This window comes from Pogona vitticeps, chromosome 5 (genome assembly GCF_051106095.1).
Source record: "Pogona vitticeps strain Pit_001003342236 chromosome 5, PviZW2.1, whole genome shotgun sequence".
In the NCBI taxonomy this organism is placed as follows: domain Eukaryota; kingdom Metazoa; phylum Chordata; class Lepidosauria; order Squamata; family Agamidae; genus Pogona; species Pogona vitticeps.
In genome coordinates, this window is record NC_135787.1 from 174,181,691 (window position 1) to 174,192,717 (window position 11,027).

Here is an 11,027-nt window from a genome sequence, read left to right on the forward strand (position 1 = left end):
CAGGAACACACACACACACACATCTCAGAGAGCAATCGTTGCGATACGGCGCCTTAAGAATATAGATCTCAGAAAATACAGTACAGTACTGTAATACGGTACATTATCCTGCAGAATAGTGACCGACTGTCTCTTTAAGAGGCGGAGCCGGCGGCCTCGCTTGCATTTGCGGAACTCCCACGAAATGGAACGTTGCGCATCTTCGGGTTCCATTCCTTTTCTCGCCGCGTTCCACTGCATGCCGAGCGCGTGGATAGAGCGCGTGGAGTTCTGCGGGCCGGGTCTCCCATCCGTTGGCTCTGGAGGGCCCTGCTTCGGTTCGATCTGTGGCTCTTCTTTCGCGGCTGTAACAACCAGGCCGCCTCCGAAAAACTGCAGATGAACGAGCCACTTTGTGCCGCAGCATCCGACCAGGAAGCCCGTGCTTCGTAAACGTGAGCGAGGCGGCCTCCATCAAGGGAATACGGTGAAGTTGTTGCCCATCTGCAGACGTGACCGAAAGCAGGGCTTCTGGATCCAGCTTTCGCTTTTGGGTGATGGAAGAGCCCCTCCCTGGGCTGCCACCGCCTACCTCTCGTGGTCTTGGGATTTATTATGTACAAGCTGATTCAGAAGACTGGCATGCCGAAAGGGAAGGCGAGGGATTGATGTGATGCAATGCAACGTTCTTGGTACCATCCTTGTTGTTCCAGAGTTTTGTATTTCCCTGGCTTTTCCTCCTTTCCTCGGGCCATTGATGTCATTTTTCCCCCCCCACCACGATGACAACTGGTTGTTTTTGCACTGCCCGGATAGTTCTTTCTAATATCAGAGTCCTGAGTGGGAGGAAGCCTTTGTGTTTCTTAAGGAATTCAGGTAGAAAGCCAGTCACAGTCTCCTCTAAGAATGTTGGAAGAGGGTTCCGGTGGAACAGCGTTGCCAAGATTACTTTAGTGTGCTGGGGGGTTGGAGGATTGCCTCAGGATGGGAGCTGTGAAGCGGAGTCCAGCAAAGACGCCCAAAGAGGGGTGAATGTCCTTCTGAACAAAGCAGAGTTCCTCCACCATGTTGGGCTAGTTTTTTCTGTTATGATCCGTACCTGTGTCCTGTTGCTGAAATTTGGGCCTTTTCTTTTCTTTTACCCTTTCACTTACTTGTCCCCAACTTTTGCATCCCTCTGGGTCCATCTTCTGTTGCGAGTGACGGAATCCTCTGGTCCTACTTTCATCAAACTGGGTCAGTGGGCCAGCACCAGGCGAGACCTATTTTCGGAAGAGTTCTGTGTCAAATTCTCCAAGCTTCACATCAAGGTGATTCCTCACCCTTGGGATTACACGAAACGGTCTTTGGAGAAAGCATTTGGAGACGGCTGGGAGAAGGTCTTCACCTTGGAAAGCCGGGAGCCTGTTGGGGCTGGCTGCGTTGCCCAGGTTTATAAAGCTTACGTGGACATCTCTGCTCTTGGACAGTCGACACTGAAAGAACTTTCAAAGAACTCTGGGTTGGATTCTGCTTTGGAGGCCTGGCAAGTCTTTGGTCTTAAGGGACTCGTGAGGTGGCTGTGGCGGAGGAAGCATGATGATGCTTCAGCAATATATGGTGGCCATTGGTCTGTTTGCAAAAATAGTTTCTGTGGAGGCATTAATCCGAACTCAGGTTTTGGATATCCTAGCATACACTTATCTTCTCCCAAGAGGGATTGCCTTCTTCCAGTGGCCATTAAGGTATGTCTTGGTGGTAAACACAGGTGCACTCTGAGTAAGTTTTTGTTGGGCTCTGTACAGTTTTTGTTGGGCTCTGTACAGTTTGCTTCTGATTTAAGATGTATAGGTTTGGGCCATAAAATATTCAGAAACATCCCCTGAACAAACCTTATCGAATCAAATGGAAACTTCACAGTTGACAAGAAGTGTATTCTGAGTCCATCTGAGATAACCCGGACCCCTTTCCCTCTTCTACAGGTTCTGCATCCTGGATTAGTTCGACAAGTACAAATGGATCTGTTTCTCATGAAGATTGGCAGTCGGTTGATCGAGCTTTTCCCGGGGGTCAAGTGGCTTAGCCTAACAGAGATTGTGGAGGAGTTTGAGAAACTCATGATTCAGCAGGTGGCAAGAAATTTTTTTTAAGAGTATGGATTACAAGTCCCTGTTGCTTTGCACTTGTATTTTTATGAACTCCACTGAAACAAAGGCTTCAAAATTCTTTGCTCAAAGTCGCAGTTTGAAGTCTCAGTTTCATTGACTCACCTTAAATGTTACAGCACCTCTGACATAGTTGATCAATAGCCGTCGGAGGGAACTGCAATAAATGGTACAGAAATTGGACCATGCTGTTTTGCTCTGTTCTCTTCCCAAATGATCAGTATTCTGTGCTACCCATGGGCTGTTAGGTTTGCCTCTCCTGGGATTTATTTAAAAAGATGTTTTGTGCTCAAGGAAACCGAGGTTCTCTCCTGAATCTACTGCTAGCTTGCAGGGGTGGGGTAGGACTGTTCTGACTACTTACTCAGGAAATTGGAATTGCTTAGCATATATGATAGTCAACATTTGCATTGTGTTTTCAGTGCACATTGTCCTGTGGGAGCATTGACTGCAATTTCAAATGTAATACAGGCTGCAAATCCAATTGTAGCAAAGCCGAATTGTGTAGTTGCACCTTTAAATCTCATTGGTTTCAGTGGGAGTGAAGTCTAGCTAAATTAGTGTAAGCCTGGCCTTTTATCTGCTTATATCAGTCTTGTAAAAAAAGTCAACATTGTTTTTGTTCCTGGGATGAACCCAGGTTCAGTAGATGAGTGAATGCCTCCAGAGAGAGGAAACGTCCAATGGGAAGGTGATCCTGTGTTTTTGGATCAAAGAAGGGTTAGTCTGGTTATTGATGAAGGACTCCACTGGTTGTTTCAGCTGGAGCAAAGGCTATGCAATCCTGGAATTATGCACCCTGTCAACTCCCTTTCCTGGTCTGTTTAGATTGACCTGCGCTATGAAGCAAGAAATCTGGAACACTTCCGTCTTAACTTTCAAGATGTGGATTATGTGAAGTTCCCCATTCCTCTCCACCCTTATGTGACAAGAAACATCCTAGTAGAAACATTTGAGGTTAGAGAACCTTGATCTGATATCTCCAAGCCTCGTGTATCAATTAAAGTACTGGACAAAAACCAATTGCTTGCCGTGCAGGGGTTACGGCAGCATACGATTTGGGATGAAAAAAAGACATGGGCAAACCTGTGCAGAACATTGTTGCTTTAGCTGCTAACATGCTTTTTCTGCAGGCTGTAGTTAGGGGAAGGCTACAAAGTCAAGCGATGGCTTGCTGCCAAGGATGAAGAAACATGTGGCTCTTCAGATGTTGGCAAACTGCAGTTCCAATCAACCCTAGCTAGCATAGGCAAAAGTGAGCATTATGGGAGAACCACATGTTCCTCTTGGTGAGCCTGAACAGCATTATAATGGGATCTTTGTGCCTGAAGGATGGTGTGTTGGCAGACCAGAATATTTTGGAGCATCATAATGGAAAAAGCTAGTGGCAGATCACAGACAGCATCTGATAATATTTGTTGCTGATGAATCAGTTATAGCTCTTTTCTCCTTGATGCACCTTAGTTCCCCTCCAAAGAGTATGAAACAGAGAGGGAGAGAGGATATGAATGCCCTTCTTGATTAAGCTTTGTCTCTCTTTAAGGAAAGCAAGCCCATGTCCCAGTATTTGCATACAGAGACCACAATGGAGCTGCAACGAAAATTAGCCAAGATGGGTATAGACATGATCCTCAAGATGGTAAGAGGACCTTTGCGGCTTTTTTTTCTGACAGCTTGGGCTTAACCATTTTTTACCTTCAAGTGGGGAACCTTTGGCTCTCCAGACATTTTAGTCTACAGCTCACCATTCTCCATGACCTGGGATTTCTGGGTGACTATGTTCCTACGAATGAAATCTGAGATATTTCACTTGCAGAGCAAATATCCTACCGGTGGGCAATGCCCCTTCTCTTTCTTAATGTGAGGAGGGGAAAGGCTGTGAAAGACTGAAAATAAAATAGTTGAGTGTCGAAAACGTAGAGGTACAGTACCTTGGAAAATAATAATAATCTTAGAACTGCAGGGCTGGTAGGAACTCTATGGATCATCAAGTCCAGTTCCTTTCAAAAAGACACAGTGGGGAATTTGAACTCCCAGCAAGACCTAAGCTGCTGAGTTATCCAGCAGTTTGATGTCAGATCAGAATAGAGATGATCTGGAGCAGGTTCCTTAAGATGAAGAAATATGCAACAAAAACTCATATTTGGCTCTGAAAAATATAAATTGCACACTGCTGTATATTCTCAGTTCTATGGTATAATATAGGATCATTGATTTTAATTCAGGTACTTATAAAAAGTGAAGTGGAAGGAGCAGAGCATATAGGCTGAAGAATCTTGGGAACTTGTTTGAATGCGGTACATCATTGTTTAGATCTGCTTCCAGTGGGAGAGTCAAATAAGAGTATGAAAAGCTGGGATCTTGCATTTCTTTTATGCTGTGATTTTTCAATCCATCAGGTATTTGTGGATAACTTTGTCCATGCTGATCTGCACCCTGGGAATATCTTGGTTCAGGGAGCAGAGTGCTTCAATGACTACCACGAGGATCGAGCTGTTATGGTGGATCTTTTGGACACACTTGTTCTGGAGGTGGCGCCTTCTCCCTCCCCGCTCCGGCTGGTGCTTCTGGATGCAGGAATTGTAGCAGAACTGCAGAATGTTGACCTTGAGAACTTCAAAGCAGTCTTCACTGCTGTGGTGTTAGGGCAGGTGAGACCTGATGTGGGGGACAAGGGGGGGGACCTGCACGTTTTGGAGGCTGATGGCGTATGTGCCCGTGATATCATCATAATTATTCTGAGACCCCTGGTCTTCCTCAATTTTTTTTTTACTTGTTACATTTTTAGCTGCCTCTTCCTGAATGAATTCATGGTGGCTTAAGAAGGTGGTCCGTTCCCTCTTTTATCATCATACCAATGCCGTGAAGTCTTAGACTGAGAGAGGGAGCACAAGCATGTCTGGCCCATGTGGGCATTTGAACATCAGTCTGTCCAGGGTTTGTTTTAGACTTCCTTCTCTCTTTAGTTTGAAACAAACAAACAAACCCAGAAAGGAAACTGTGGTTGCATTTGGATGACCTAGTAAGCAAATAACAAGAGCTAAGATCCATGATTGTTTTGGGCATTGATTCTCAACCTAATGTGGTCTATTCCTCTATAGCAGGATTTATGTGTGATCTCGAAAAACCTGAAATCCTGTTGTGCATCTCCATGTGTGCCTGCAGTGAGAAATTGCTGCATATATGCAATGTGACAAAGCCGTGTATGTCCCCAATTGCCAAATGAAACCTTTAGTTAGTGGCACTTTGCCACTGCTGATGACATCGTTTCTGATGCACATATGATGAACCCGGACAAGATGGAGGTACTGAGGGTGGGCGCTCCCACAGTTGTGGATTTGGGAAGCTCCCTCTCTTTTGGAGGGGTGACTCTGCCCGCCAGGGATGGGGTGTGCAGCTTGGGGATCCATTTGGACCCGGTGCTTACTATGGAATTCCAGGTAGCGTCGGTGGTCCGTACTGCCTTTTTTCATCTTGGGCGGATAGCCCAGCTGCGGTCCTACCTTGATGTCGGGGCGCTCACCACCTTGGTGCATGCGCTCGTAATCTCAAGATTAGACTACTGTAATGCACTCTACGTGGGGCTACCTTTGAGGCTGCTGCGTAAACTACAGGTGGTGCAGAATGCGGCGGCCAGATTACTTAGTGGAGTGAGAAAATTCCAACATATCTCACCCACTCTGGCCGCATTGCATTGGCTGCCCATCCAATTCCGCATCGACTTCAAAGTGATGATGCTCACGTACAAAGCCCTAAATGGTTTAGGGCCTCGATACTTGGCGGAACGCCTACTCCCACCAAGATCTACCTGTGTCACTCGTGCGAGCCAGGAGGTGAGGCTGAGGAGCCTAACGCCGAGAGAGGCCCGGAAGGAAAAGACAAGAAATCGGGCCTTCTCGGCGGTGGCTCCTCGCCTCTGGAACAACTTACCTCCTGAGATTCGCGTGCCCCCCTCACTGGGTATCTTTAAGAATCAATTAAAAACATGGCTGTTTCGGCAGGCCTTCCCATCAGATAATCCCTGATGCCCCTTAACACCTTTTTTCCTCTCTTATTGTTCCTCCCACCTTGTGTAATGTCTTACCATTTAATAATTGTTTTATATATTAATTTTATTGTATTATTTATGTTGCTAGCCACCTAGAGTGGTCCTGACCCGACCAGATAGGCGGGATATATAGTTTTGTTTGGAAGACAGAAAAAAGCATTTATATTTCTTTCTTATTATGGTGTTTACTGCATTATCTTTTAACGTGTAGTAAGTACACCTGTGATATTTGTTCCTGCCTCTGAATTATGTTTTAATTTTATACAAATCAAGGTTTGGAATATCCTCCTTCCTCCTCATCCCCAAATTACAAAGGCTTTTGCTTGTTTTTAGTTGATCAATTTCAGATTCCTAGTAAAATTGTTTTGGAGGAGGCAAAGACACAAGACTTTTGAAGCAAGGACATAAAGACTTTTATTTTCATCATAAGGGACTATGGTTCAAAAAAAGTCTGAAGACATTGGTTTTGTTGCTTCTGTAGCAAACAGTTTGTACACAACAAACCAGGGGTCTTGGCTCTCTTGGGTTGTTGTGTTAAGCAAACGAAGCAATTGTGCATGCATCAGCATTAGCCACGGTTAATTCCAACCAGAATCCTCCTCTTAGCTAGAGTTTGCAGTAAAAGTTTTGAAAGAGGTTTGCTGACCCTGGTTTGACATTAACCATTGTTGCTGTTGGGATAGATTTAACAATAAATGTATATCGAGGCAAATAAGGGACATGTAAGGAGAGTTTGTGAGAGGAAGTTTTAGGCCAACTCTCAATCTCTGCACCAAAGTTAAGAAATCAGGAGTGCTGTGTCTAAGGTTCTGCTTCATTGTTCTATTCTGTGGTTTGCTCTCTTGGCTTTATGAGTGTTAGGCCATTGATCTGAATAAATGATATATGATTCCCAGTGTTCCTCTCCACTGGCTCTGTTGGCCAGGGTTGGTAAGAGTTGCAGTCTGACAATAGTTGGAGAGCTGTGCTTTGTCCAGCATGGCTTAGATGGAAACAAGTGAGTAGGAACAAGGTGGTGATGAAAAATGATTCTTGAAAGTGGTGTTTCTGGAAAGTTTGGATCTGACTTGGCTGAGAGAAAACAACCACCTTGACTTTTTCCACAGGGGGAGAGAGTGGCAGAGTTAATCCTTCATCACTCCAGAGCTAACCAGTGCAAGGATGTAGAGAGATTCAAAGCTGATATGGCTGAGCTGGTGACAAAGGCTAGGAGCAACACTATAGCGTTGGGAAAGGTCAGTTCTTTGATTCAAAGCATGTCTTTCTGAAAAGTTGTATGCATTATCTAGTGTGCAAGACCAGCACTATGACCCAGAATAAGTGCATCAACTTAGATACTCATTTCTGTGTATCTCAGTATCGGGTAGGCAAGAAGATACTTCAAATGTAAACAAGGTTCAGTGCATCTAGATGCAACCCCCCCCCCCCCGCAGGCAATTAAAATCATAAGGACCATTAATCAATTAAAATCAGTGCTGTCTGTGGAGAAGAACTGGGGGTGGGAAAAGCTGCTTATCCAGGGAACACTATAAATCTGCAAACTCGGGAGGAGAAAGCTCTGGCCTGTGTTTCCCATTTGGACCCTAGTTTCCTGCTCTTACCTCTGTCTTGTATTTAAAGATAAGAAACTACAGTATTTAAAGCTTGGGAAATTCTCACAAGGAAGTATGCCCTCTGCAGCCTGGATGGGGTTGCACTGGTGCTTACTCCTGAGAAGATATGCATATATTTGAAATCTGTTGAGCATAGCTGATGGGGAAATATCCAAATTGCTAAGAGTAACATCTGGCACCACCCCCCAGGCACTTGTTCCCATCCATTGTCGTGGTGTGGCTTCCATGGACCTTTAGAGGTCAGACCAAAAAAAAGTTCCTCACCTCTGCTACATGTAAGGGAAAAGTGTGGAAATTACTTTGTGGAAATTCTACTCAGGTTTCTGACTCCCCCACTTACATGCATACACACACGTTCTGATGCCTTTTTTGTTTTGAATTTTTGTGGGGTTTTTTGCATGTGAAGCCACGTGGTGAAATAAATGACTGTGTTTAACTCTTTGTATTTCAGTTCCAAGTTGCGAGCCTACTGTCCAGTGCTTTCCAGTTACTGATGGCCCATCAGGTAACATTATCTTTATATGTTCTAGTTCTTATTCACATGTGTATGGGGCTTTGTCACTAGGATGTACAGCTGATGCCGAATGCGGAATGTGGAGAATTGCAGTTTTGTATTTGCAAATACCAAATCCAAAGGTTCTTGAAAGCACTTGAGGTGGCTCCTATTTTGCATAGAAATCATATGATAAAACAGCAAGTTTAACTCTGGATCTCAAGCTCCCCCATCTTCCCCTGCAATGGACATAGCCTGATGTACATACACACTGTCTCTGAATCCTGTACAGCTAAAGGACCATTGGGGTTTTCAGCCTGAAAGCCTGTAGGACTTAAAAGACAAGGTGGGGGGTGTATGTGAGCCATGAACTCAAGGTTCCCCCATTTGTCAGAACTGAAGATAAAAAAAATACTGTTTAACTGCATTCAGTTCAATGGTTTACAATACCTATGCAGATCTTTGCCCTGGACACAAGCAAAGGTCTGCAGAAGTTTCTGGGTTGGGATGATGAGGGGTGAGGTGTGTCTTACCTGCATGTGTACAATGAGCTCTACATGCAGTCAGGAAAAATGCCTGAAAGGCACTTTAGTCTCCAGTGGTGTCACTGAAGCTTATGCACATACTTTAGAGAATTGAGGACCGAAGGCTTGTTCTTTTGAGTGAAAGTGGAAATGCTTAGGATGCTACAATCTGTTCTCAGTGCAGATTTTGTATCACCGTAGCACTTTCCCTACTGATGAAAACCACAGGAAATTGTTCAGCTGAAGAACAAAAGCTTGCCTCTGTTCCTTTAAATTCTCTAGCAAAATTGCCTTTCTTTCTGCAGAATAACACGGGCTTGATTATTGCTAATGTTCAGAACATTAGAGTCAACACTATGCATTCTTAAAGATGTTTTCTACTTCTAAATGATTTTGAATGTTTTTTCCCTACTAGCACGGTGGAATCCTTTTACCTATTTGGCAACTTTTTTTTGTTTCAGGTAAAACTGGAGAGCAACTTTGCCTCGGTTGTCTTTGCCATTATGGTTTTGGAAGGCCTTGGTCGCTCCCTGGATCCTGAGCTAGATATTCTGAAAGCAGCTAAACCTCTTCTCATCAAACCTCCAGGTTTTCCTCTATGGAAGGAATAGTCAGCGGCACAGCCAGCTTTGAGATGGTGGTGATAGGCAAGAGCCAGAGCTTGAAAAAAATAGTTTTTTTGGTCCAAAAAAATTATTTTTTAGCACCCCCAGCGGGCAGACTGGCTAGGAGGACAGTCTTGGGAAACCGTGCTCTGCAAAAACCTTATGGTCTGATTTGAAGCCCCTGGTTCTTTGGCTGCTTCCCCGCCCCCCTGCCCCATCTTCTCTTTTTGCCTGGCAGTCTTGCAGTATGACTGGGACAACAAAACATCACCACTCCTGTAAAAGGAAGCTCCACTGCTGGCCTAGCAAGGTTGCAGGAATGTCTGTTCCATTGGAAGTATTTCTTCAAATATCAAAGTGGTAGCAAACTGAATGAATCGGATGTTTCCTTTTGGAGAGAGCTTGGACAAAGTGGCCTCCAGGGTGATGGGAAGCCTGCCTAGTTACCCTTCAGGGTTTTCATTGTTTCCGGCCCATCTCAAAGTCAACAGCCAATGTGTTCGACTTACCAGTCCGACTCTCACACTTGGATAAATACTTCAAATTAAAGTATCACTCCATCATACTGTGTCCTACTCACACTATGTGGAGGTCATCAGTTTCCTTCCTCACTCCCACGGTGTGAAGCCCTGGACCTGCACCCTGTGGTCCCGCTGTAATAGTATTGATGTCAGTAGTTGCAGAAACTGCCATTGTGTCGCCTGCTGTTGTGGCTTCCAATCATTACATCCAAAAACTGAGGACGTCTTTATGTCAAGACAGGCAGTGTCCAAATGCTAAAGGTCTTTCCATTTGGATCCTGAAGTTGAGGGAATGCTGTTCTCCTGAACTTCAGAGTAATGTCTTCAGCACCAAAGGAATGTCTACCAGTACAGTGGACCCTCTACTTACAGAATTAATCTGTACTGGAACGGTGGCTGCAGGTCGAAAAGTCTGTAGGTCGAGTCTCCATTGACCTACAATGCATTGAAAACTGATTAATCCATAACTGGCTGTTTTTATTCCATTTTTGTTCCATTTTGGGATTTTTTTCTGGTCTGTAAGTTGATTCTCCGGCTGCAAGTCAAACCTAAATTTTGCAGCCAGAAAAGTCTGTAACTCAAAAAGTCTGTAAGTCGAGCCGCATGTAAGTCGAGGGTCCACTGTAATCTATTCTTATATAACTGAGGATTATCATACTTAAAGTGTTGTGATTCCTAAGAAATTGTTTGTGGAAAGATGACACAATCACTGGAATCAACAAAGATATCTCATACGTACTGTATCAGTCTCAAGGAACTCACACTGGTTTACAGTGACAGCGCTTTTGCTGCTCCTTAAAAAAAAAACTTAAGGACAAGGAGAACTTCTCTATCAAACCTACATTTCCATAATGAAAGCCAATATTCAATATAGCTGGAGTGCATTATAAGAAAATCAACTGAAACAAACCATTGACGTGTTTTTGGAGTTCTCCAAAATGAGAAGCTGTGGCTACTGTTAAACTATTATTGGTGACCAAAATATTTGTTTTTATAAACCAATATGTGTACTTCTAAATATAACTTATTGTTGGGGAAAACTGGATTTATTAGTAAATGATTTTAAATGGTTCATACATTGTTTTTCACAATTAATTGCT

General features: G+C 44.1%; 1 protein-coding gene across 1 annotated transcript; it reads left to right on the forward strand.

The window, feature by feature from the left end:
- The first annotated feature begins 125 nt into the window (after nucleotides 1–125).
- ADCK2 (aarF domain containing kinase 2) lies at nucleotides 126–10,999 on the forward strand. Its single transcript, XM_020800493.3, has 8 exons — nucleotides 126–1,703; nucleotides 1,941–2,087; nucleotides 2,952–3,080; nucleotides 3,667–3,762; nucleotides 4,523–4,774; nucleotides 7,278–7,406; nucleotides 8,236–8,289; nucleotides 9,263–10,999. Exons 1-8 carry the CDS (start codon nucleotides 762–764, stop codon nucleotides 9,410–9,412), a joined length of 1,899 nt encoding a protein of 632 aa, XP_020656152.3. The 5' UTR covers nucleotides 126–761; the 3' UTR covers nucleotides 9,413–10,999.
- The last annotated feature ends 28 nt before the right edge of the window (nucleotides 11,000–11,027 follow it).

Coding starts and splice junctions, on each gene's coding strand:
- ADCK2 (XM_020800493.3), top strand. CDS start 762: ATGACAACTGGTTGTTTTTGCACTGCCCGGATAGTTCTTTCTAATATC. Junction 3,081..3,666: donor TCCTAGTAGAAACATTTGAG/GTTAGAGAACCT, acceptor TCTCTCTTTAAG/GAAAGCAAGCCCATGTCCCA. Junction 3,763..4,522: donor TAGACATGATCCTCAAGATG/GTAAGAGGACCT, acceptor TCAATCCATCAG/GTATTTGTGGATAACTTTGT.